The following is a 27039-nucleotide window of genomic DNA, read 5'->3' on the forward strand; positions in this document are numbered from 1 at the left end:
TTAACTAAGTAAATTTTCAGAGACGCTACTCCAAATCCAGCTCAGCTACTAAACGCTGAGTCAGGGAAACAGAAAAATACCCTCTTCGGCATCTACGAAGCTTGCACTGCCCTTGGTGGAAACTCAACCCTCAAAACACCTGTGAACCCTCGAAACACTTATGAAATCAAGGTCACAATCACCAAGTTCTCCAACTGTCCTTTAACTGTGAACAAGGAGGCAGACCCACCCGAACAGATGTCCTCCTACCTGCTTGATAATGTTCTGTCCTGTGACGTTCTGAATGACGGCAGCCGTGGGGGCACTCGGAGCCGAGCTCCCAGGAGAGCTGGTGGCTGGTTTGCTCACAGGGTTGGCGGAGGCAGGGAGACTGGTCACCGTGAGCCCTGCCGGCCCGGGGCCAGGCCGCTGCACCGCAGCTGCTGCCGTCTGAGCTTTGACTGGAACGGTGGCCATTACTGTCTAGTTCAGGGCAGGAGACCAAGAGCTTAATTAGACCCTAAGATGCAGACTAGCAAAGCGGTCTCTAGCATGCCATTACTCATGAAACGTGCCTCTGAAATGCTTCTCATCGGTGCCAAGGGCTCGCCACTCACTGAAACAGACACTGCGGAGTTCTTAGTTTGGGTAAAACATCTTAATTTTCATAAATACTTCCACACTTGGCATCCCATTATATTCCTACACACCAATGGCAAATATCATACCCCTTTTACAGTAAAGGAAAATGAGGCAGAAGACCCTTCTCTAAAGCACACAGTTTGTAGCCTGGCTAAGGCTAGAGGCAAGAAGGAGCCTGAGGCTTAGAATCACAGGTCTGGACTCACATCCCTCCTCCACCAGGGTCCTGATGTTGCAATCCGGGGCAAATCACTAAACTCCAAGTTCTGACTCCCAGCACGTAAACACAACTTATAACTTGCTTACCTGGCTATGAACATTAAATGACTTGTGTGATAAACATTATCAGAGCCTAGTCCTGGGTCCCAACCCAGACTGCCCACCAGACTCATCAGCCCAAGCCCAGGTCTGCTGTCCCCATTTACCTGGGGCACGACCTTGGTCTGTGTGGCAGTGGCCGGAACGCGGATCTGGGGTCCTGCTGGCATCTGTGGCAGCACTGGCCCTGCTGACTGCTGAGTGACGGCAGGAAGGCTGGGCTGGGCCACCACCCGCACCTGGGGGAGCCCCGCCGAGCCAGAGTGGCTCACAACACGGGCTGTGGCCTGGGAACTTGGTGGAGTCTGGCCGGAGGCCGGGGAAAGCATTGTCCCCAGCTGCGGCATTGTTGGTGAAGACACAAGAAGAACGCTGTGAGCAACAGCGGGGAAACAGAAAACAGACAGCTTAGGACAGGGACTCAAAAGGCTGCTGGAGGGAGGAAGCTAGAGAAGCCAGAGAAGGCTTACCCTGAACTAGATTTCGCTGGTTCTGAGACTGGAGTGGGGCCACTTTTGCTCACTGATGACACAGGCGGAGGGGAGATAGGGGTGGTGGGCAAAGCCGGAGTGGTGGGGGTCACGGGAGTGACAGGGGTGGGAGGCATGCTGGAGTCACTGAGGCTCATCTGGCTCTGCTCAGAAGGGCCACCGCCAAGGACCTTCATGGAACTCTCCTTGCTGCTGGACTTCTGTGAGCAAACGGGAGGGTACACACGCGTGGGGGTCATGACGGCCCCTGCAGTCCTGGTACACCGAGCTGAGGGGAGGGCCGGCCACCGCCACCCCAGGAAGGCACCTACCACCTTGGATGGGGGCTTGGGTTTTTGTTGAAGGGCTTTTCTGGCTTTAGCAGCAGCTGCCTGGGCTTGGTGGATCCGCTCTAAGGACAAAAGTGAGAAGCTTCAGCAACAGCTTGACCTCAGCACCATAAGCAGAGCCAGGGCTACACCGCGCCTCTACATCCTGCCCCAGTGCCAGTGAGGAGAACGGAACTCGAGTGGAAAGTGGGAAGCAGCCCTGTCTGGCTGGGCACACGCGCCCAGGGGCCTCACGCACCAAACTCTTCCTCGCTCCGGTCACGATGCAGATAGATCCACAGCTTCCGGCCAATGTCGTACTTCACGCACGGGTCCTTCTCGTAATGCAGCCGATCCAGGGCACCGCTCACCACTGTGTTCACCTAAGACCCAGACAACGGGGATGAGGGACAACGCACCCAGGCTGCAGAGGAACGCCACTGGCCTGAGGCACCGCTGACACACAGACCCCATCTCCCCAGGGCCCACCCCATCGCTCAGCAAAACGAGAGACGAGTCCTGAGAGATGCTGTCACACGAAAGAGAAGCTGAAGGAACGCTCTCGGCCTGCAAGGTCACTGGTCAGCACTGCTCAGATGTCTCAAGACAGCCTCCTTCTCTCTCTCTAGCAGTCTAAAATTTATGTTATCCTAGCTTGTATTTCCTTGGAAGCTTCCCTTGAAGCCACCCTGGAACAGAGCACAGCACGAGTATCCCCTCTGCCACCTACCTGAGTGCTGGTGACGTCGGGCGCCAGGAACTGGGAGTCCTTGAGCAGCTCGCAGATCTCCGCCCGCGTGCCCTCACCGTTGGGCAGCCGCGCCGCTGCATCACGAACTGACACCAAAAAATGCAAAGTCAGCGGGGGCTGCTCTGAGAGCTGTCCCTCAAATGCTGGGGGAACCTCTGCCTCACGCTGACCTGGCAGCAGGCGGGCACTGCCCTCTGGGGGCAGCTGCCCACACGTTTCACACCTTCGGCCAAGGCTGAAGGCCCAGGGCAGAGTGGGTCCAGCAACACAGGCAGGACCAAGTTATAACTTGGATGGAAACACAGCACTCCTTTCCATCATGAACAAGGGTAACAAACCGTAGTCTGTAACAAACTTCTCACCACAACCAGACAACGCAAAATATCATTCCCACGCACCACTTCTGGGAAGTTAAGGGAGTTATAAGATCTGCCACTAGATCTTGCCATTTAACATCATAATAAAAACATGTATGTCTGCACCATAAATCTGTTTCAATAGTTTGATGACAATTTCAATATGACGGGTTTCTTTTGTAACTCTGTGCATGCTACTTCAGGCATTTAAAAATGTAATTCTGAGAAGGGGTCCAGAGGTTACCATACTGCCAAAGAAATTCATGGCACAAAAAAAGGTTAAAAACCTCACCTTGAAGGGAATCCCAGTCTGGAGGAAGCAAATTCCTACACAGGAGCTGCTTGGCAGCCTGTGAACAACCCTTTAATGAATGTAAACACGAGTCCAGAACCCTAACCCCAGGGAATTCCCCCTTCTAGTCCCTCCGGTTACAACAAGCCTCCAGCCTTTGCTGGGAGTGGGGGGCATGAGAGGACAGCAGGGAGAAGGCGCACCCAGGGACAGGATGGTGACATAGGCTGGCCGGTCAGAGCGGAGCAGCGAGTGCTCTCGAGCCTTGTTGAGCGAGGTCTCCTTGTCAAACACGCCCTTCACGGGCCCCACAACGGACTCGAAGCCATGCATGCGGAAGGTGAAGGCCTTGTGGGGCTGGCTGTACCTGTAACGCTCCTGCCAAGAGAAGGAACAAGGCTCCTAAGTCAGTTAATGGGGTTCTCTCCAGAGCCCCCAGACAGTAAGGGGCTGATCTGGAAAGTTCTTTGTTTTTTGTGTTTTTTTTTTTTTTTTTCTTTTTCAGGGCCACAGATATGGCATACAGAAGTTCCCAAGCTAGGGGTCGAGTCAGAGCTAAAGCTGCTGGCCTACACCACAGTCACAGCGTCCCGGGATCCGAGCCATGTCTGCAACCTTCACCATGGCTCACGGCAATGCCAGATCCTCAATTCACTGATCGAGGCCAGGGACTGAATCCACATCCTCTCAGATACTAGTTGTATTCATTTCTGGGTCACAATGGGAATTCCTGATCCAGAAAGATTAAAACAAGAAGGAAGTAGGCTATTGTGCCACTAGGAAGACTGACCACAGTGGGAAAAGGATGGTCCCAAAGGCCAGTCACTAGCAGAGGGATGGGAGGTATGTGTTTTGCATCTGTAAGAAAAACGATCAAAACATTTTTCATTCTCTTCTTAACACCATCTCCACCCCTATAAAACAACCCCAGCCACCAGAATAGCTAAGGTTAAGGGTGTGAGTTTCTTCCAAGAATCTGTACTCAAGGACAGTCAGGCTCAGGGCTTCTCTATGCATGGCCTCATAGGTGCAGAGGTTTACACAGGGTTCCAGCTTCTTCTCACCTGCTCCTGAAAAACGCGCTTCTCCTCTCCCGTGCTGGGCCGCACCACATAGTCAGTTCTTCTGAAACATAAAGAACTTTGGCTCTATCACCCCTTCTCCAGCTCCCAGAACCACCCCCTCTGCAAATAAGCGCTCTGTTCCTTAGCACTCTATTCTTGCAAAGGGCAGGAGTCCACTTTCCAGATTCTGCCAAGCGGCTCCTATTGGTATTTCCAAAATTGATTCTTAGAAATCTAGAAAAAAGCTGACATTGTTTACCTGTTTGCAGTACTGTTGCCAAGTAAGCCTCATCTAAAGGCAACAAAGACTTCAGCTTGAGAGCAACAAAAGGACTTCACATTTGTAAGAGGACAAGGGTGGTTCTTGTGCTTCTTAGGAACCTGAGTTCCACATCCCTATTTACGTAAGGGGCAATGATTCTGCCACATTCAGGCTGGCCCTCTGTGCTGGTGTCAGTAGTCAAACTACAGAACCACACAGCAGCATCAAAGCAATAAGACCTTCAGGAATACATTCAACCAAGGAGGTGAAAGACTTTGGTTAAAGAAACTGATTACACAAATAAATGGAAAGATACTCCATGTTCGTGGATTGGAAGAATACTGTTAAAATGCCCCATTACCCCAAATCATAATTATCTACAGATTAATGTAATCCTTAACAAAAATTCCAATGGCATTTTCCAAAAAAATAAAAAAATCCTAAAATTCGTATGAAACCACAAAAAGACCCCGAACAGCCAGAGCAAATCTCAGAAAGAACAAAGCTGGAAGCATCACATTTGCTGATTTCACACAATTACAAAGTTATAGTAATTTGGAAGAATCCAAAAAAGGAGTCCTCCTGCGGCACAGCAGGTTAAGGGTCCAGTGTTGTCACTGCAGTGGCTTGGGTCACTGCTGTGGCACGGGTTCGATCCCTGGCCTGGGAACATAGACATGAAACATATGGGGCACAAAAAAAAAAAAAAAAAGTATGGTACTGGCATAAAAATAGACACAGGAACCCGTGGAACAGAACCAGAGAGGGAGTTCCCGTCGTGGCGCAGTGGTTAACGAATCCGACTAGGAACCATGAGGTTGCGGGTTCGGTCCCTGCCCTTGCTCAGTGGGTTAATGATCCGGCGTTGCCGTGAGCTGTGGTGTAGGTTGCAGACGCGGCTCGGATCCCGCGTTGCTGTGGCTCTGGTGTAGGCCGGTGGCTACAGCTCCGATTCAACCCCTAACCTGTGAACCTCCATATGCCGCGGAAGCGGCCCAAGAAATAACAAATAGACAAAAAAAAAAAAAGAACCAGAGGGCCCAGAAATAAACCACTGCATACATGGCCAACTAATACTTGATAATGGAGTCAAGGACGCTCAATGGAGAAAGGATAGTCTCTTCAATAAATGATGCTGGGAAAACTGGACAACCACATGCAAGAGAATGAAACCGGACCCCTATCTTACACCATTCACAAAAATTAACCTGAAATGATTTAGACTTGACAACACCTGAAACATACAACTCGTAAAACATAGCTCTGAAGAAGCTCCTACGCACTGATCTTGGTGATGATGTTTTGGATTTAATAACAAAAGCACAAGCAACAAAGCAAAAGCAAACAAATGGGACTACATCAAACAAAAGCTTCTACAGAGCAAAGGAAACCATCAACAAAATGAAAAGGCAACCTAGAGAATGGGAGAAAATATTCGCAAATCTTACATGTGCTAAGAATATCTAAAATATTTAAGAAACTATTACAACTCAACAACAAAAAAGAAAAGAAAAAATATGATTAAAAAATGAGCAAAGCAGGAGTTCCCATCGTGGCTCAATGGAAACAAATCTGACTAGCATCCATGAGGACGCAGGTTCACTCTCTGGCCTTGCTCAGTGGGTTAAGGATCCAGCATTGCTGTGAGCTGTGGTGTAGGCTGCAAATGTAGCTCAGATCTGGTACTGCCATGAGCTGTGGCGTAGGCCAGCAGCTGCAACTCCGATTTGACCCCTAGCCTGGGAACTTCCACATGCCATGGGTGCAGCCTAAAAAGTCCAAAAAAAAAGGGCAAAGCATTGTGATAATCTATGTAGGAAAAGAATCTGAAAAAGAATGTACGTGTACGTATGTAAAACGGAATCAATTTGCTGTACAGCACATATTATCACAACACTGTAAATCAACTGTATGTCAATAAAACTTTAAAAAAAAAAAAAAGGGCAAAGGACCTGACGATATTTTTCTAAAGATAAACAGATGGCCAACAGGGGTGTAAAAAAGTGCTCAACATCACTAATCATCAAGGAAATGCAAATCAAAACCACAATGAGATTATCACCTCACACCTGTAAGAATACATGTTACCAAAAAGACAAGAAATGACAAGTATTGGTGAGGATGTAGAGAAAAAGGAACCCTTGTGCACTGAGGTGGGAATGTAAATTGGTGCAGACAGTATGGAAAGCAGTATAGAGGCTCCTCAGAAAAGTGAAAATAGAACTACCATATAACTATGATCTAGCAACCTTACTTGTGGGAACACTTCTGAAACTAAATGAAGTCACCACCTTGAAGAGATATCTGTACACCCCATTATTTACAACAGCCAAGACATGGCAACAACCATGATAGATTAGTGTCAATGAATGGAGAAAGAAATGCTGTTTGTACACACACAGTGGAGTATTATTCAGCCATAAAAAGGAGGAAATCCTGACATTTGTAACAACATGGAAAAATCCAGAGAGTATTATGCTAAGGGGAATTAAGTTAAAGACTTATGTATGATTTCACTTACATGTGGAATCTAAAAGAAGCCTAACTCATAGAGACCAGAATGTACTTAGCAGGGGATGGGGGAACTTAGCAGATGGTGGTCAGTGTGTCCAAACTTCCAGTTATGAAAAGTTCTAGGGATCCAAGGACAGCATGGTGACTAGAGTCGACGACACTGTATCACAAACTGAAAGTTGCTAGGAAAGATCTTAAACGTTCTCACTACAAGAAAAGTACTGGTAATTATGTGAGGTGACAGAGGTCACAGATATACACACACGTTAACTCAACACACTGTACACCTTAAACCTACACGATGTTATGTCAATTATACTTCAACAAAGTTGAGGGAAAGGGACCGTGACAAACTGGAAACAGGCACATGAGATGATACAAAAGCTCAGGAGGAGATGTTGAGAGACTGAATCCTGGCCTGTGTCCTGTCACTGACCTTCAGCGAGTCACAGCCTCACAGCTCTGTTTCTTTGTGGGTACAGTGAGGAAGAGAGGCTGGATAAGCCACTCTCCAAGAGGAACTGCCGGAGGGCATGGGGAAAGCCTGCACTCAGAGGGGGTCACACCCCCAGCCCCTGGGGAAACACAGCCGGCAGTGCACTGCCCTGCTGGGGTGGGGGGGTGGGGACAGGGAGGACTGTGGCACAAGGGTCAGTGGATCCCAGGATGTCTCAAGCCCACCACAGCTCTCACACGACACAGCAGCACAGCAGTGGTGGTGCTCAGACAATGGTTTCCTGGGGCACCACCCTCCATCCCAGCATTGTACTCACACCCGAGGAACAGGCGTCGTGGCATCTGAGCTGTCTTCATTTTCCTGCCAGAGAAAAGGAAAAAAGTAACGGTTAAATAGACTAAAGGACCGTGGCTAACTCAAGGGTTCTGGAAGCCAAATAAGAAAGAGCTGGTCCTTCTTAACAACCGTACCTTACAGAAGGCCTGGTCTTTGGTTTCCAGCCATAGCTGGAAAAGTGCAGCTAATTCCTTTTCATTATCTTGGGACTGGCCTATTGGAAGAACAAAAAGCCAGAAAAACAATAACATGACCTAAGGTGTTACTCACGATCCCCCTTCCTCCTTACTTGCTGTATCTGTGCCAGAGAAAGAACCTGCCAGGACCTGTACGTGTACACCAGGTCCTGTGCACAGACTACCCCTCCATCTGTACCCCCACCAGACATCATTCACAAAAACTAACTTGATGTTAACTTCAAAGGTCCATATAGGAGTTCCCATCATGGCACAGTGGTTAACGAATCCGACTAGGAACCATGAGGTTGCGGGTTCGATCCCTGGCCTTGCTCAGTGGGTTAAGATCCGGCATTGCCACGAGCTGTGGTGTGGGTTGAGGATGTGGCTAGGATCTCGTGTTGCTGCAGCTCTGGTGTGGGCCGGTGGCTACAGCTCCGATTAAACCCCTAGCCTGGGAACCTCCATGTGCCCTGGGAGCGGCCCTAGAAAAGACAAAAACAAACAAACAAAGGTCTGTATGGACAGCCATAGGGAGGTCTATCCAAGACCCTGACTCCTCAGTCAGGTGACCTGCATGGCCTCCTCCCTCCACTCCACCCTAGCCACTTACTTCCACAATCACAACTGGACTTTGCCATTTCCCCAAATGGCTCCATCTTCACCATGCCTAATCCAGCTTCTCAACCCTGGCGACACGTGAGAGTTATCTGGAAACTTATAAAAGGGCCAAGCCCTAGGCCCCCACACAAGCAGTTAATTAGAACCCCTGTGGGTAAGGCCCAGGCATTAGCATTTTTAACACATTTCCCAGCTGGTAGCAGCACGAGGCCAGAGCTGAGAACCTTTGAAGTCGCCCTTGCATTCTGCACTCTGACCAAAACAGCCTCCCCTCCCCGCACCACCTCTCCTGCCAACACGTTACCCAGACTCAACAGCACTGCCAGTGCAGACACCCCACTTCTCCAGTCCCATCAGCTCTCTTCCTTCACAATGCCCCCAACCCCAGCTCAGAGTCTACACCCACCATTTCAACAACACGCTCACCGACACAGTGATACCTGACATCCGTCTCTTCTATTCCTGCATCACTCACATGGGTCAAAACTCAAATTCTAAACTATCCACCTTCCCTACGTGCTTCAACTCGGGTAGTTGCTGGCTGCGGGTGGAAAAGCCCAGGGACAGGCAAACAACCCCTCTATGAGTGGACAGAGAGCCGTGTCTGCTGGCCCTCAACCTGCCCGTGAGTGTCGTCTCCTCTGGACAAGGTGGTCCCCCTGCTCTACGACTGCCCCCACGCCCTCAACCCCCTTCCCACTCATGGTGGACCTCCTTACTGCACACAGAAAAGCCATCAGACCAAAGCTCCCCACCTCCCGCATCCATCCTCTCCTCCCCCTGCTGAAGGAGGCCGCCCCCGGCCCACCCCTAGGAATCCCCTTTGGGAGATTTGGCCTCTGCCTCCTGTCCCTGTGCCCTCCCTCTCCATCAACACTCAGTCTCTCTCAGTTTTTAAGAAAAAGTCCTCCTTGGCTGCCAGTCCCCCTCCGTCCCAGACTTCTCGACAGTACTGTCCACAGTCACTGTCTCTTTAACCAGGGGGACTGGGAAACGTTTACCTGACAGGCAGCACATGCAGACCTCACGGTGTACGTGAAGGGCAGCAAACTGCTTTTGTAAACCAAGTTTTGTGGTCATTTTAGATGTACTGTCCATGGCTGCTGTGCACGGAGCAGAGCTGAGCATCTGCGACACGAGCTTGTGACATATTATCTGATCCCACTAGGCCTGCCAACCCCGGCTGATTTCCACCACCAGTCAGGCAGGCAGGAAGAGAGGCAGTCAGTCTCACAAGTGGCCCTCAGCTCACCAATGCCCTCAACCCTCAATCACCCCACTGAGGAATGAATCATCATTTCTTCCATGTCTTGTCTCGTCTTTATCCTACTGAATCTTTTTGGGACAATCTAGGCTACGGAGGCCCCCCCCCCCCCGCCCCGACCTCCTGACCCTCAGACTGCACGGCTTCCTGCTGACTCTGCAGTCACTGCCTCCTCCACCTGAGAGCTGACAAGGCTTAGTCCGAGGCCCTCTTTCCTCCTTAGCACCCTCTCGCTATGCCTTTGGCTTCAATTACAGCATCTGTGCCTACAACAAACTCTACCCTGACTCTCAGGTCTGGACCCGAAGCCCACACGTGCCACCGCCCATCCAAGGTCTCCACTCCAATAACTCAAGGCAGCTCAAAGGTGGCGTGTCCAAAACTCAACTCACCACCCTCATCCGCACCCAAGCCTGGACGTCCTCCACAGCTGCCCACATCAATGGCAGGACCCCGTCCACCAGGCACTAATCTAGCAGAAGTGACCCCAGACAGCCTTCTCCCTTCACGTGCCACACCTGACCCATACCAAGTCCTCTGGCTTTTCCCACCTAAAACTTTCTCAAATTCACCCGTTGTCTCTACCCAGGTCCAGAGTATCATCGTCTCATGCAGGCTTGTGTGATCTTGAATCGCACCTTTCCAGCTCCGCAGACTCCTGCTGGTCCTCCAGGGGAGTGTGCTTCCCCTTCGCCCGTCCAGCTAGTCCCTACTCGTCGTTATTACCTCCCAGACCACACACGGCTCCAGTGCCCCATTATAAACGTCCAGCCCCACCAGAACTCTCCCTTACAGAATGCACACGTCTGTTACTTCACTTGAGTGAATATTTGTTCCCCAAACCAACCTCAGACCCCACAAGGGGAGCACACTAACTCACAAAAAAACATTATATCCCCCAGCACCTAACGGTGCCTGACACCTAGGAGGTGGATAAATGTAAAGAATGAAAGAATCCACTGCTTTCACAATCTTCTTTCCCTATTTCTCTTCACAGACCACTGAAGAGTCGAGAAAGGTTTGTGCATTTCCACAAGAAATCAACACTGAATCCTCATCTCCATCACCAAGTAACACTCTCCAAGTTATTTCAGGTATACGTTACTACCACAACTTACACAGTAAGGGGAAGTCTACTAGTTTCTAACAATAAGAGGCTGCTCTTTAGAAATAGCTTTACTCAGGGCTGCCCAACACATCATCCTCAAGAGCAAAGCCCGTTTTAAGAAAGAAAAGTAATCGGAAGATCCCGTCATGGCTCAGCAGAAAGGAAAGTCCAACTAGCATCCATGAGGACTCATGTTCGATCCCTGGCCTCGCTCAGTGGGTTAAGGATTCGGCACTACTGTGAGCTGTAGTGTAAGTCACAGACACGGCTCAGATCCTGTGGTTGCTGTGGCTCTGGCTCTGGCCAGCAGCTATAGCTCCGATTCAGCCCCTAGCCTGGGAACCTCCATATGCTGCGGTGCAGCCCTAAAAAAATAGAAGACCAAAAAAAAAAAAGAAAGAAAGAAAGAAAAATAATCATATTGTTACAAGTTAATCTGAAACCATAATTATGATTGACATAAATGTAGGTGTTACTGGAAACTACCCCATAGATTTAAATTAGCCCCAGAGTGCTTCAGAACAGAAGGGCAACTCCACCTTGACTAAAACCCCATGGCAGTGAACTCAGACCCGGAGGGTCTCAAAGAGGTCTTGAAGGATTCTCTTACTGAGCAAAATAAGGTTTAATATGGGAGTTCCCATCATGGCTCAGTGGTAACAAACCCGGCCAGCATCCATGAGGACACGGGTTTGATCCCTGGCCTCGCTCAGTGGGTTAAGGATCCCGCGCTGCTGTGACCTGTGGTGTAGGTCACAGACGAGGCTCGGGTCTGGAATTGCTGTGGCTGCGGAATCAGTCAGCAGCTGCAGCTCTGATTCCACCCCTAGCCTGGGAACCAAATTTCTCCTGGCCTGCACTGACTGGAAGGGACAAGAAGCTTAGGGGAGGAGAGGAGAGAAGGAAAACCTACTGTAGCAGGAAGCTGACATGCATTACTCACCAAGCAATTTCCATTGCTGGGTCTTCTCTTTGAATTCAACAAAAGGAGAGAAGCTGGAAGGTACAGCTGCAAGAAACAGATCCCATGAACAAGCCACACAAGTTGCAGAGTCCTAAACTCAGAATAATTGACAGCCCTGAGCGCTGAGATTAATGCCTGTGTGTTCATGGCATATCAGGAGCAGAGGCTGACAAGGCATGGCTTCATGCAAAGCCATAACGGATCCCACCAGTAAAGCTGCAGTTTACTATGAGAATTTATTAGACAAAGGGCGGGAAACACTGACCCTACAGAAAAAAAAAAGTACCTTACCACGGCTTTCCCCAGCAAGATACTGCAGGGCTGGTAACACCAACTCCGCCCAGTTGGGGGCTGCAGAAAACCAGCTATTGAGGGAGCTGGCGGGTGATGACTGCCAGTCCAAAACTCGCTCTTCTAGCTGAGGGGAAGTAAAGCAGAATCCAGTCAGATTTCATTTCACACCGGCAATTCTACGGCTGTGCCAGGGCAAGCTGGCTATCTCTGTCCAGCCTGCCCAAGTCACAAAGCAAGTGAGGTGCAGAGCTGTAGGGGAGTTCTGCAGAACTGAGTTCTGCTTCTCAAGCCACAGACCAACAAAGATTTCTACAGTCTGAAGCTCTGCTGTACACCTGACTTTCCCAAAACTCTTACCATAGGAAGGCTAGCCTGCCCCTCTATCAGCAAGATCTCCAGGAGAAGAGAGAAGAAGCTGGAAGATATTTCATTGATTCCAAGACATGGCTTGAGGTCTTCAAGAGGCCTAATGAGGGAAGATAAATTAAGAACAACCGAAAGACCAAGAACACATTGCCAGGTTGCTTTAGGCCTTCCAAAGCTCGTAGTAGTCATAAAAATGTTCAGCAAAGGACCACACACTTTCCTGAGAAGGACCCCTGGGACTTAGGGCTCCCTGATCAGCCCGGCCCAGCTCAAAGCAAGCACAGCAGTGGGTGCAGCCCTGAGCCCAATCCTGTTGCTCACTTACTCCTCCTTGATGGCAGGTATGGCCAGTGGAGATGGAGCCTGTGAGAGCGGGGGGAGCCCTTCAGTACCGCTTAGCGGTTCAGCCAGATCCTCTGCCTCTGACTTGATCATTTTTATTTTCTTCTTCTTCTTTTCCTCTTTTTCTTTAACTCTTTTTTTAAGGACAGCCAAGTCATACAGGGCTGGGGGGAAAAAAGCAACACAAATCACAGAACTGCAGTTTCTGCATCAGGAAATGAGGGGGTTTATCTGCATATTATTTTCCCGAGGCCCTTCAGTAAAAGAAAGATCTCAGTAATGAGACATATACTTTTTCTTTTCCCAAACCAAATCTAATGAGTGATTTAAAGTCAATGATCCATTATACTGATTATATATTTCCTATCTATAAATCGATAAGAGGCAGTAAGAAAACAAAGGTCATTAGCAAGAAGGCTGCTACAGTTTCATTTCTTTTGCCACATGGACAGGCCTGTGTAATCTACCACCAGTCAGTTGATGGCCACATACAGAGGATGTCCTTTACCTGCGAGGGAGCCCTTCCTGCCGGCATTTACTCGTGTCATGATGTCACTGAGAGTCAGGTCCCCCGTCAAAAGGTCCGGGTGATCCTAGATGTGATAGTCAGAGATCTGTTGGTGCTAAAAAGGAGCTAAAACTGTTGGTGATTGTGCCGACATACCCAACAAATACAATTAGATGCCAGGTGTGCTTGAGAAAAGGCACAGAGACAAAGACTGCTGCTCTTTATCACAGGGCAGGGGAGGATCCCCTTCCATGTGCGCGTTTACAAAGCTGTTTTCAAGTCCTTGTTTTCTATGCCCTTCAAACAGTCTTAAGTGCTACTATACCTTCCAAAGACTGAAATGGGGTTCAGAGAAATTAAGGGCTTTGCCCAACAGCATCTTAAGTGGAAAAGACAGAGACAGAACTCAGTTCTGACCCCATGTCTCCCCACTCTGCCTTGTTCCTCCACTGGGCGCCCTGGCTGGCATCACCCCAAGTTGGCAGGATGGAGGAACGGAGTGGGAAAGCACAGGCTCTGCCGCTTGGCCCTGCCACTTACTGGCCGTGAGGCGCAAGACAAGCTCCCTAAGCTCTCTGCGCACTGCTAACCGGACAGAAGGCTTCACACGGCAGCCTGTTCACGGTGTGGGCCTAAAGCCCAGATCAGTAAGCACTCCTTACAGAGGCAAAGCGCTGTCTTCGCCACACATCTCTGGTGTTTACGGGCCTCCCACACAACTCATGTCCCCAATAAGGACCAGGAAAGAGGATGTGGGACAAGGAGGTACTGACTCCCTGCACCTTCCTCAGGATACCCCATCCAGAGAGATCAAATGGAAAACCTACTGACCAACCCCCTCGGATCTTACTGGCTGATGCTTCCGCTTCTCATGGTGCTTCTTTAACATTATCTTCAGGTCACTGTCCCCCAGCTCTATTTTATCTGAGAGAAAAGGAACCAAACCACGTGGACGGTCATTCGCTCCGACAAGGCTGAAATGCACATCTTTCTGGTCATCATAATATTCAAAAGTAAGATATTTTCTGAGTTTCCCTTCTGACCCTGGTGCATACGACAAGCACCATCCTTGAAATACTCACAGCTCAACGCTGAAGTTTTTCTGTCCTTTGGTGGATAATAATGACCTAAGCTACTCCTAAAACACCTAGAACTTTCTCAACGTTCTTCTTTGATTCCTGTAACAATTAAAGGTATTCTCACAGAGAAGCTGAGAAATTGCTACAGGTCTGGTTACCCCTTTGATGTTAATACTGAATTGTCCCTTAGTATTTTGACTTAAATTATCAAAACAAATAAATGACTGAATTTATCTTTTTTGTGTGTGTCTTTTCCTAGGGCCACACCTGCGGCATATGGAGGTTCCCAGGCTAGGGGTCCAATCAGAGCTGTAGCCACCGGCCTACGCCACAGCCACGCCAGATTTGAGCCGCAGATGCGACCTACACCACAGCTCAGGGCACGCCGGATCCTTAACCTACTGAGCAAGGCCAGGGATCGAAACTGCAACCTCATGGTTCCTAGTCGGATTTGTTAACCACCAAATCACGATGGGAACTCCCGAATTTATCTTGATTTAAGATTCTATTTTCCTTAAGGCTAGCTCCAGATCACTCTGGAGGGAAATTTTCAAAACAAAGGAAGGCCAGCAGACTTACCTACTTGTAAAAAAGTGGAACCACCCAAAAACAACCTCTCCAATCTCCTGGTTCTAAGGAACACTGTTTTGTCTCCTGGCAGGAAAGGCCCAGGGTATCTCACCCACGTACAGACCCCCTGAGTGTCCATGGGACCAGCTCAGCGCTCACCTGCGGTTTTCATGTCGGTGGTGGCAAGCGTGGGCACCACCCGCAGGGGCACCGCAGGGCTAGGAGAGCGTGCTGGAGAGCTCGGAAGCCATGAGCTGAGATCTTCAAAAGAAAATTTTTCTTGTAAATCCAATGCGGCTGTGGACTCCAATAGGGGAGATTGGGTAAGTGGCCATTTGGGTTCAAGAAGGCTAAGCCAACAAGAGGGAGGCAGGCTCCACCATTCCTTCCTGACCCTTCCCCAGATGGACTGGAGCACTTAGGTCACTTCCAGGACCTCCTTCCAGGAGGAGAGACTTCAACAGAGCGGTGGGGTCGCACTGCAAGGCCCGCAGTCACTACTACTGTCCTGTAGGGGAAAAGCAGCTCTCTCAAGCGGCCAACAGGACCAGAGAGCCTGCAGGGAGGGCCCTGCCTCGCCTACAGGGGCTTGGCTCACTGAACGCCAGTGAGTGAGCACCAGGGGCAGTAAAGTCTGCAGTCACAACCCCACAAAGAGGAGAGTCTCAGGGCCTGAGGACCAGGGGCTCTGAGTCCCACAGCACCACCTCAGGCAGGCCATGGGGGTGGCTGCCCTACTGGGAGAGAATGGCCACCACTGCCTCCAACCAAACAGCTGGTGATGCAGATCAATGCTCAGCCCCCAGGAGCTCGAGGACACGCACCTTCCTCATCAGACGACAAGGCTGTGTCCCCACACTCCTCCTTCACCTCCCGCAGGACCTTCAAGTAGCGCTGCTGGGTCCGCCACTCCCGCTCCTCAGGGGTGCGGGATGGTGACGGCCGCTTCTGCCTGGAGGGGAAGGCAGGACCACTCCGCCGGGCCATCTCCAGGAGGTCCTAGAAGAGACGGGATGGGGTGCAGGGCCTCATTCAAAGCCTGTTCTGCCACATTCTCCGGGTCTACACTCTCTTCTCTTCACTGTTTAACAAGCTCAATTCCCTCCCTCCGGATCACAAAGAAGATGCCTAGACATGAATAAAAGGGACCTATGTTGATTATGACGAAAAAAATCCCAGTTCTGAGTGTTGCACTGCTCCACCGAGAATAAATACTTACAACAGGAGTTCCCTTCGTGGCTCAGTGGTTAACGAACCCAACTAGGATTGATGAGGACGTGGGTTTGATCCCTGGCCTCGCTCAGCGGGTTAAGAATCCAGCGTTGCCATGAGCTGTGGTGTGGGTCAAAGATGCAGCTCTGATCTGGCGTTGCTGTGGCTGTGGTGTAGACTGGCAGCTATAGCCCCAATTGGACTCCTAGCCTGGGAACCTCCGTATGCCGCAGGTGTGGCCCTAAAAAGCAAAGCAAAGCATAAAAAAAAAAAAAAAAAAACTTACACCAGACACCCAAATATTTCCAAACCAAAACTTAAAGGACCATTAAGGCCAGAACAACTTGGCCTCAAAGAATCTAAAGCTGATCCAGACCCGACAGGCACGTGCACATCAACTTTAGGGCAACCGGCTTCTCCTTCACGACCCACCATGGATCTGAAAGCCACTTCTTTTTCACCAATTTTATGATGTGTTCTTTTTTTTTTTTTTCCCCTGTTCTAGCATCTCTGAAATCAGGGAACATCTTAAAACGTATCATAAGAAAGAAAGATACACTTAGTTGTGTCTGGGCTTAACTCGTAGCTTGTTTCCTTAGTGGGACCTTCTGCTTTTGCCCCTGAACCCACCCGGCTCCTGGCTGCACTTACATTCCGGGAGGCCAGGATCTGCTTCAGCAGCCGGTGGAAGTACTGCTGCTGGGAGCTGAGGTAGCGCTTGTACTGTGACTTGAAGCACAGCTGCCGGTACTTGACCACCTCCGGGTTGAAATGTCCATCTGCAAAGAACAGGCACAGCATGGGTACATCAGCCTAGGACAGTTAGGAAGGTGGTAAACTCTGCACTGAGTGGAAGACAGTGTGGGGAAAGAGAGCCTGCAGTCCAGGGGCAGAGACAGAAACCAGACAAGCCAGCAGGTAACTGGTACTCTACTCTCTTAAGTGCTGTGAGGAAACTCACCTGAAACAACTGTAAAAGGCAAGAAGAGGAGTTCCCGTCGTGACGCAGTAGTTAACAAATCTGACTAGGAACCATGAGGTTGTGGGTTCGGTCCCTGCCCTTGCTGAGTGGGTTAAGGATCCGGCGTTGCCGTGAGCTGTGGTGTAGGTTGCAGACGCGGCTCGGATCCCGTGTTGCTATGGCTCTGGCGTAGGCTGGTGGCTACAGCTCCGATTCGACCCCTAGCCTGAACCTCCATATGCTGAGGGAGCGGCCCAAGAAATGGCAAAAAGACAAAACAAAACAAAACAAAAAGGCAAGAAGAGTTAAATCAGAAAAGGGATCTCTAAACAAAGATACATTAAATGAGGTCTGAGTAAAGCAACTGTGGCAAAACGTTAACAAGTGATAAACACAGATGAAAGTTTTATGGATGTTCACAGTATATACTGTTTTCCAATTTTTTTTTAATTAATTTTTTTGGGCGTCTTTTTAGGGCCACACTGAAGGCATATAGAAGTTCCCAGGCTAGGGGTCAAATTGGAGCTGTAGCTGCCACAGCCACAGCAACTCCAGATCTGAGCCGAGCCACAGCTTATGGCAACACCAGATCCTCAACCCACTGAGCAAGGCCAGGGATCAAACCTGAATCCTCACGGATACTTTTCAGGTTCATTATTGATGAGCCACAAATGGAACTCCCCCAACTTCTCTATGTTTAAAAAATTTCAGTTCTCATTGTACCTCAGCAGGTTAAGAACCCAACATAGTATCCATGAGGATGCAGGTTTGATTCCTGGCCTTGCTCAGTGGGCTAAGGATCTGGCATTGGTGCAAGTTGGGACATAGATCACAGATGTGGCTCAGATCTGGTGTTGCCGTGGCTGTGGTGTAGGCTGACAGCTGCAGCTCCAATTTGACCCCTGGCCTGGGAAGTTCCATATGCTGCAGGTGCGGTAGCCATGAAAAGAAAACGAAAGAGAAAATTTTTCAAAATTAAAAATTGGTAAGGAAATTAAGTAGGAATTTTTAAAATAAGTAAAAACGAAGAAAAGGCAGAAGAAACAGCATGTGCCAAGGCAGGCCCTGAAGCAAGGAAGAATGTGGCACATTCCAACACTTGAAATGTCAGTAGGATGAAAGCCCAGTGGGGTGAGCTGAGAAGTGAGATGGGCCAAGCAGCGGGTGAGCCAAGCAATGGCACGAGATGATCTGGGAGTTGGGCAGAGGTCACAGCCTGTAGTCTGGGCCTTTATCCTGAGCACAATGGAAACCATCTGAAGGGTTTCAAACAGGAGAATGACTCAGCCAAGAGCACAGAGACAGAAAACCACTGTAGTGGTCTAGTGAGGAAAGTGGGCTACTCCAACTTCTTCCCTCCACACTGAGGGTAAAATGAGGCCCTCGGGGCCCTTCATCATCAATCCCCCCAGCACCATCGGCTGTTTCCTGAGCAGACCCTACCTCACAAGACCTTCGTACTGAAGTTCCCGCTGCCTGTAATGCTTCCAACTAAGCATGCATGGCTGGCTCCGTCCAAACGCACCTCATCACAGAAGCCTCACCCAGCCACCAGGTCTGAAACAGCTCCTTCCCATCACCCCCAGTCCCACGGCCCTTCCTCACTCTTTGCAGTGCTGAACACCAACAAACGCTCCCTTGGCTGTCGTCTGAGTCTCCCCGCTGCCGGCCACTAGAAAGTAAGATTGTGACTTACCTCCAGAACCTTGAAGAATATCTGGCACAGCCTGGCTGATTAGTAAACAGTGATTAAGTGAAGGGAAGTAGAGAGACTTGAGTTGTATCTCAAAGGAGAACAGGTTAGACCTGCTGACAGTCTGGATGCTGGGGTGGAAGGGGAGCAATGGAGAGGTCAACTGAGCGCAGCACCTAGATAACTGCACATGAGCAACTGGTACCATCACGGGCGATAGGAAGAGAGAGGTCTGTTTTGGAAAATGAGATGTGAGCAGGCGGGCTACGATGAGAACTGAGGGGAAAGATGGAGAAGCTAATCTCTGAGAGCGAAAATTAAGGCATCCAAGTACATGATGTTCCTTCTTTCTTTTTGACACTCCAAGGTAACTGATAACAGCAAACACTTAGAACAGTACCTGACATGTAACTGCCACCATATAAAGGTCTTGCATATATTACCTTTCCACTTCATCTTCACACACCCCCATAAAAGGAAGGTACTGCTACAGCCTCATTCTACAAATGAAGAGCCTGAGGCATAGAGAAACTAAATAACTTGCCTAGGGTCACACGCTTAATCAAAGGCAAAATCAGGTCTGAACACCAGAAGTCCAGCTCCAGAGCCCAAGCTCTTAACCACCGTGTTACACTGTCTATGGTAAAGAAACAGGAAATCTGACCTTCAAGAAAAGCAACAAGAGTTAAATGCTACTGATGCTGATAAATAGAAACTGGATGAACAGTCTACTTATTTGGCTCTGCACTTCTCTGAAGTTACCTTTCCTTTAATCTTTAATTTCCCACACTTTTTGACAGCCATCTGACAGCCACTGCCTCTATTAAAATAATGCTTTGAGTATATCTAAGAAAACACAGTATTAAAATTAATATAATTGCTTTTACTATTCTTAATGCAGCCTCAGGAAATTCTTTCATTGAACATGTGGCTCATGTGGTATTTCTACTGGCCTTGCTGGGCCAGAGAGCAGTGGAAAAGGAAACTGCAGCACCAGGTGAGGTGGAAGAAGGGGACAACAGAGTCTTGTAGGCTGTGTTTTTTGTTTTTGTTTTGTTGTCTTTTCTAGGGCCGCACCTGCGGCATATGGAGGTTCCCAGGCTAGGGGTCTAATCGGAGCTGTAGCCGCCAGCCTACGCAAGAACCACAGCAATGCGGATCCAAGCCACATCTGTGACCTACACCACAACTCATGGCAACACAGGATCCTTAACCCACTGAGTGAGGTCAGGGATCGAACCCACAACCTCATGGTTCCTAGTTGGATTCATTAACCACTGAGCCACGACGGAAACTCCTAGGCTGTGTTTTTTACTCCAAGTGAAGGTGATTGGTAAATACTCTGAAAAATGAAATTTTGAGATGAGCACGCTGGTTGCTATGTGGAGGTGGAGGCCGGACCAGACCTGGCAAGAGTCGCTGCCGAAGAGCTGGTGGGTGAGGGCAGGCCAGCAGGGAGGGAGAGCAGGCCATGCTGCAGGGCAGAGGCCTGACGTGAGCAGGCACGGGCTCAGCACAGGTTGGGGGCTCAGCACAGGATGGGGTGTGGGGTGGGCCACCAATGCAAAGCAGGAACCTCAAGATCGAGAGGGCATCAAATTGCAGACAAAGAGAACTACAAAGCATCTGCTGGTTTGCAAATTACAGTTCAATGAAAAGGATGGAGCAGAGAAAAAAAAATGACCACTGGAACAGCTAGCAAAACAGGAATATGGATGACAATATAGATAGCAAAATATCAACATTAAATTTTATGCTGAATAACAGAAAGTACATACAGAAAATCTATTTTCTATATTCCTGAATTTGATCATTTCTGGTTACGTAAGAGAACATTCTTGCTCTTCAGAGATGAATACTGAAAAATTAGGAGCCTTCTGTCTGCAATACTCTCAAATGGTTTGGCAAATACGGTAACAGTGGTGATAATAAAAAATGACAAGAAAATAAATGTGGCAAAATGTTAACAGTTTGGTGAACCTGGTAAGGCATATGTGGGGATCTATTATAAATTCTTCTAACATTTTTCTGTACATTTGAAGTTTAAAAAGTTGAAGGTGGGAGTTCCCTTTGTGGCTCAGCAGTAACAAACCCGACTAGCATCCATGAGGATGTGGGTTCGATCCCAGGCCTCACTCAGTGGGTTAAGGATCTGGTGTTGCTGTGAACTGTGGTGTAGGTCACAGATTCAGCTCAGATCTGGCATTGCTGTGGCTGTGGTGTAGGCCAGCAGCTGCAGCTCTGATTCGACCCCTACCCTAGGAACGTCCACATGCCACAAGTGTGGCCCTAAAAAGACAATCTCCATGAGGTAATAGGGAACAGCCACAAGGGGAAGACGGCTATGGATGCCTTTCAAGAAGTTCAGAGAAAAAGAAAAATGACAGATGATGAGGAAAGGAATAGATGGTTAAGGACGTTCTTAGTACGAGACCCTTGATCACATCTACAGGCTGAAAAAGAACTAGTGGCGTGAATACGCCCCACCGAACAGTTCACTGAGACACGAGGTCCCAGAGGACATAGAAGATGAAAGGATCAAGAGCAGAGGTTAACCTTAAACAGAAGAAAAAAAATCCTTCCTCTGAGACAAGTAAAGATGGTCAGGATGGACGGACATAGTAAGCTGGGGAGCATGATGACAATCCCGTCCTGTAGCAAACAGGAGGCAGGGAGCTTGACAGGCACTCGGAACCTAAGGCAAAGGTGACTATTCACAGGAGCTCCCGTTGTGGCACAGTGGAAACGAATCCGACTAGGAACCATGAGGTTGTGAGTTCGATCCCTGGCCTCGCTCAGCGGGTTAAGGATCCGGCATCGATGTGAGCTGTGGTGTAGGTCGAAAACGCAGCTCAGATCTGGCATTGCTGTGGCTGTGGCATAGGCTGGCAGCTATAAGCTCCAATTAGCACCTAAACTAGGAACTTTCATATGCCACTTCTGGTTACGTAAGAAAACATTCTTGCTCTTCAAGGAAAAAAGGGGGGAGGCTTTTGGGAAATGAGATTATCATATGGTCCCCAAGTATCACCTTACAGATTGCTTCTTAATTAAAAGGGAGCTTCCAATGTGGCACAGTGGGTTAAGAATCTGACTGCAGCAGCTTGGGTCATACAGAGGTGCGGGTCCAATCTCTGACCTGGCACAGTGGGTCAAAGATCTGGCATTGCCACAGCTGTGGTGTAGGTCTCAGCTGCAGCTGGGATTCAATCCCTGACCCAGGAACTTCCATATGCCACATATGAAACCAAAGAAAATAAATAAAGTTATAAGGAAAAAAAGGTACCCTTACAGCCAGGAGGTCTGGCAGACACCACATAACCAAGTGATCAAACGCACTGTTACCAACAATGTCACGAGCCCTGAGGTGTGAGCAGGGAAATAAATGACACTTCCCGTCTCCTATTCTGGGCAAAATGTTTAACCCAAGTTAACTGTGAGGAAGCAAGAAGATAATTTCCCGGAAAGCAGGACATTTTACAATTCAAGTGTCCCGGCCTCTCACAAATGTCAGAATTTTGAAAGACAAGGTAAAAAAAGACAGAGGGCCAGAGATTCAGGGAGCTAAGAGACAGGAGTTCCAAACACAATGCATGAACCTTGAGGGGATCCTGGATTTCAAAGTCAACCATAAAGGACACTTGGGAACAACTGAGAAAAACCTGAATATGGAATATTCTATGATGTTATTTGTTCAATTCAGAGCTTCCTGGGTAGGATTATGCAGAAAAACATCTTTGTTAAGAGATACACACATGCTGAAGTGCTTGGTGATTAAGTGTCAGGTTTTCTGCAGAAACAGTGTATGTGCATTATACATATACGTACATGTGATAAAGCAAATGGTAAGCTGTTTTTAATGATTTCTGATGGCTAGTCATAAAGGGTGCTGCTAAGAAGTTAATAATGTTTTACCTCTTGATTGGGGTGGTGCTTACACAGATGAGTTATTATAACAAATCAATAAGCAATACAATGACTTATATGCTCTATGTAAGTCAAAAGAAATTTTTTTCTCCACGGCATATGGAAGTTCCTGGGCCAGGGACTGAACCCATGGCAGCAGCCCACACCATAGCAGTGACAACACCAGACCCTTAACCCACTGCACCACAAGGGAACTCTGAATTTTTTTTTCTTTTCTTTTTAGGGAGGTACATGCGGCATATGCAAAGTCCCCGCTGGGAGTTCAATCAGAGCTGCAGCTGCCAGCCTACACCACAGCTACAGCAATGCCAGATCCAAGCTGCATCTATGACTTATACCACAGCTCACGGCAATGCCACATACTTAGCCCACTAAGCGAGGTCAGGGATCGAACCTGCATCCTCATGGGTACCAGTAGGGTTTGTTACCACTGAGCCACCACCAGGAACTCCTGAAACTTTTTACTAAAAGAACAGCCTAGGCAGCAAAGTCGCATGAAACCGAGTCAGTGTCTGTATGTAACAGCAGACAGAATAAAACACAGGAGGAGGCACACAAGTGGGTGTGTTCCCATCCTCCACCCCCTCAGACCCAGAACACCCGGCCACATACCTCGGAAAAGCTTCTGGGCAATGTGCAGAGGGTTTCCAAAGCGGAAGTTCTCCCCGCTGAAGAGGGCGAGGATGAGCTGACTTTGCTGCTGGATACTGTCTTCAGGAAAGTGGGGCAGGAACTGCTGGAGGTGCTCACGCTGGGAGTCACTCAGTACTTCCTGCCACGTTGAGAGGCTGACTACATCAAAGAATATCTCGGGCTAGAGAATCAAGAAGAGCAGGAGGAAAGCGAACAAGAAAGAAATGATGTTCTTAAAAGTATTCTGTGCATGAAATGGTAAGACATGTTGTGCCACCATCACTACATCTAAGTTTTTACATTTTTTAAACAAACATAAAATGATCTTTACTCATTTTTTCAACAGGTGAGTTTTAAAAATTCCACTGATCTTTCCTCACTTCTAAAAACTTGAGAGATTGGGAGAGATTACATAAAAGCCACAATCTTATAACCAACATTAAAGCATTATTCAGAGGAAATGAGCTCAGAAGAGAGAATTCCGTTTGGAAACCACTTCTGCCAACAAGGGCTATGATGGTGGACCTCCAGGCTCAGCTGAGAATGAGTGGCAGGAGAGTCAACATGTGGAGTTCCACTGTGGCTCAGCAGGTTATGAACCCAACTAGTCTTCATGAGGATGCAGGTTCGATCCCCGGACTTGCTCAGTGGGTTAAGGACCCGGCGCTGATGTGAGCTATGGTGTAGGTCACAGATGTGGCTGAGATCCCGCTTGCTGTGGCTGTGGCGTAGGCCAACAGTTGTTGCTCTCATTCGACCCCTAGCCTGGGAACCTCCATATGCCGTGGGTGCAGACCTAAAAAGGAAAAAAAAAAAAAATACCACAGAGCAAACCCCACAAAAACAAAAGAATAATTAATACAAAAGACAGCAGTTACCTGTGGGGGGAATGGAGGGGGAGGAGATGGGGAAGGGTACAAGGGCTTGAATGGTACTGGCAACTTTCTTCTTAACCAAAGTAGGGGTTACATGGATATTTTATCATTGCTTAAACTGTAAATATATGTATTTTTTACACTCTTATGTCTGAATACCTTTCACTTTTTTGTGTGCATGTGGCAGAACACACGGCACATGGAAGTTCCCAGGCTAGGGACTGAATCTGAGCTGCAGCTTCATCCTACCACAGCTGTGGCAATGCCGATTTTTTAACCCACTGAGCCAGGCCAGGGGTCGAACCCAGGCCACTGTAGTCAGGTTCTTAACCCACTGTGCCATAGCATGAACTCCCCTTTCACTTTTTAATTAAAAAGAGTTTGACTGGCTCAAGGACAGGGAGGGAAAGGGGAAGCAGCAGGCAGTCAAGAAAGGAGCAAGAAATCTCTAAGCACATTCAATACTTGTGACTCTATCCTAAGGACAATGGGGAGCCACTGGTGGGTTTATGCAGGAGACGACCCAGAAACCCAACCACCTGCCAGGTGTCTCAACACGCATGCTCCAAAGCACCTCCTGCTCTCTGTCCAAGATCTTCCCCAGCAAACCCATTTCTGCACATCACGTTATTCCCGGCATTGTAGCATCTGGCATCAAGTAGACACTTAAATAAAACAAGTATTTGCTGACTAAATGAATGGCAGAAAGAGACTTGCTTGAAAGTGTGTACAAAGAAAACATGGATAGGAAAGATACGCAGCCATTTCTTCTTTTTTTTTTTTTTTTTTTGTCTTTTTGCCATTTCTGGGGCCATTCCCACGGCATATAGAGGTTCCCAGGCTAGGGATCCAATCAGAGTTGTAGCTGCTGGCCTACGCCAGAGCCACAGCAATGCAGGATCCGAGCCTCGTCTGCGACCTACACCACAGCTCATGACAACGCTGGATCCTTAACACTGAGTGAGGCCAGGGATCGAACCCACAACCTCATGGTTCCTAGTCAGACTCAATTTCCACTAAGCCACGACGGGAACTCCAGTGACTTTAATTTTATCTACAATTTCTGACAAGTTATGAAAAAATATCTGAACCCTATATGACTAAATTATCTCCCAAAACTAAATGATGCACAGATGTTCGCCACGATACTCTACATTCTCTGAATTATGGCAAAACTATGTTTGCCACAGTTCAAACGTATATGAACTATATGAAACATAGTTCCTATGTTTGAACTAAGGCAAAATAAACAAGATAAATAAACATGTCTCGGCATACCTAGTGCCTTGCACATAAGCACTTAGTAAATGGTAGCCACCTTAATGACTACACAGCCTGCCTCTGAAAATGGTCAAAAGCACACTGTTAATGCCATTCCAGGGAACATAGCATTAATTGACCAGAAAATTGGTTACCTTATAAAAAGAGATAATATGGTGGGTTTTGGAGTTCCTGTTGTGGCTCAGTGATTAACGAATCCGACAACCATGAGGTTGTAGGTTCAATCCCTGGCCTCAATCAGCGGGTCAAGGATCCAGCGCTGCTGTGGCTGTGGTGTAGGCCAGCAGCTACAGTTCCAATTCAAGCCTGGGAACCTCCATGTGCTGCCAGTATGGCCCTAAAAAGACCCGCAAAAAAAGAAAAAAGTTGGGTTTTGTTTCATGATTCACAACATGAGTAAAAACATTAGAATTAATGTAAAGATATACACAATTCTGCCCTTAAATATGCAACTTCTTGTTAATTGCCGAAAATTATCTGGTTAAAATATGGCTTATATATTATCAGGTTAACACTTTATTAAACGTGCAGAATGTAGCTTAACTTTCTTCAGTAATTTGAAAATTAAATAGACTTTGCACTTTAAAAAAAAGGAGTTCGTGCTGCAGCACAACGAGATCAGAGGTGTCTCTGCAGCACCAGGACACAGGTTTGATCCCTGATCCAGTACAGTGGGTTAAAAGAGTGCACCTAGGAGTTCCTGTTGTGGCACAATGGTTAACAAATCCGACTAGGAACCATGAGGTTGCGGGTTCGGTCCCTGCCCTTGCTCAGTGGGTTAACGATCTGGCATTGCTGTGAGCTGTGGTCGAAGGCGCAGCTCAGATCTCGCATTGCTGTGGCTCTGGCGTAGGCCTGTGGCTACGGCTCCGATTCGACCCCTAGCCTGGGAACCTCCATATGCCGAGGGAGTGGCCCAAGAAATAGCAAAAAATTAAATTAAATTAAAAAAAAAAAAAAAGAGTGCACCTAGAGTGTAGGTTGCAACAGCAGCTCGGATCTGATTCCTGGCCCAGGAACTCCATATGCCATGGAGCGGACAAAAAAGAAAAGAAGAGAGACAGAAATCACTCTGGCTGCAACGGAGAAAATCAAACAGAAAGCCTGCAGAGTGCGGAAAAGGTTGAGAAAAAATGGTTAGAAAGGAAATGATGGGTGTCAATGTCACTACTCACATCCTCCAGAAGGTCCTCAGGCAGACTGACCCTAGTGCCCCCCAGGAGGCAGTCCTCCATGATCCGAGTGCCATGTCCATCGCCACACGGGCCCAGTTCCAAGGGATCCGTCAGCATGTGGTCCAAGGAATCCATTGCTTATGCTCCACAGTAACCTAGACAAATAAGTGCGTCAGACCACGAGACAGGCAGAAATTCCAGGGATCTGTTGACACAAAGC

At 48.4% G+C, this 27039-nt stretch overlaps 1 protein-coding gene across 4 annotated transcripts in view; it reads right to left on the reverse strand.

Moving 5' to 3' along the window:
- The window catches only part of NFRKB (nuclear factor related to kappaB binding protein), a 38720-nt gene that overhangs the window by 8910 nt on the left and 2771 nt on the right, over positions 1-27039 (reverse strand). The window contains exons 2-22 of one of the 4 annotated variants that reach the window (XM_047754314.1): positions 26820-26974; positions 23468-23669; positions 16926-17053; positions 15887-16061; positions 15222-15323; positions 14264-14337; positions 13414-13498; positions 12889-13069; positions 12555-12663; positions 12195-12321; positions 11883-11948; positions 7905-7984; positions 7751-7794; positions 4202-4262; positions 3341-3515; positions 2469-2575; positions 1998-2121; positions 1742-1821; positions 1410-1630; positions 1047-1311; positions 250-462 (exon numbers count right to left, since the gene is read on the reverse strand). In XM_047754314.1, the coding sequence (XP_047610270.1) occupies positions 250-462; positions 1047-1311; positions 1410-1630; positions 1742-1821; positions 1998-2121; positions 2469-2575; positions 3341-3515; positions 4202-4262; positions 7751-7794; positions 7905-7984; positions 11883-11948; positions 12195-12321; positions 12555-12663; positions 12889-13069; positions 13414-13498; positions 14264-14337; positions 15222-15323; positions 15887-16061; positions 16926-17053; positions 23468-23669; positions 26820-26954 (2754 nt within the window). In that variant the 5' untranslated portion in view covers positions 26955-26974. Of the gene's footprint in view, positions 1-249; positions 463-1046; positions 1312-1409; positions 1631-1741; positions 1822-1997; positions 2122-2468; positions 2576-3340; positions 3516-4201; positions 4263-7750; positions 7795-7904; positions 7985-11882; positions 11949-12194; positions 12322-12554; positions 12664-12888; positions 13070-13413; positions 13499-14263; positions 14338-15221; positions 15360-15886; positions 16062-16925; positions 17054-23467; positions 23670-26819; positions 26975-27039 lie in introns of all 4 variants that reach the window. The other 3 variants (XM_047754313.1, XM_047754312.1, XM_047754311.1) reach the window with 3 other exon arrangements.

The sequence above is a fragment of the Phacochoerus africanus genome, chromosome 11 (assembly GCF_016906955.1).
Source record: "Phacochoerus africanus isolate WHEZ1 chromosome 11, ROS_Pafr_v1, whole genome shotgun sequence".
Lineage (NCBI taxonomy): Eukaryota > Metazoa > Chordata > Mammalia > Artiodactyla > Suidae > Phacochoerus > Phacochoerus africanus.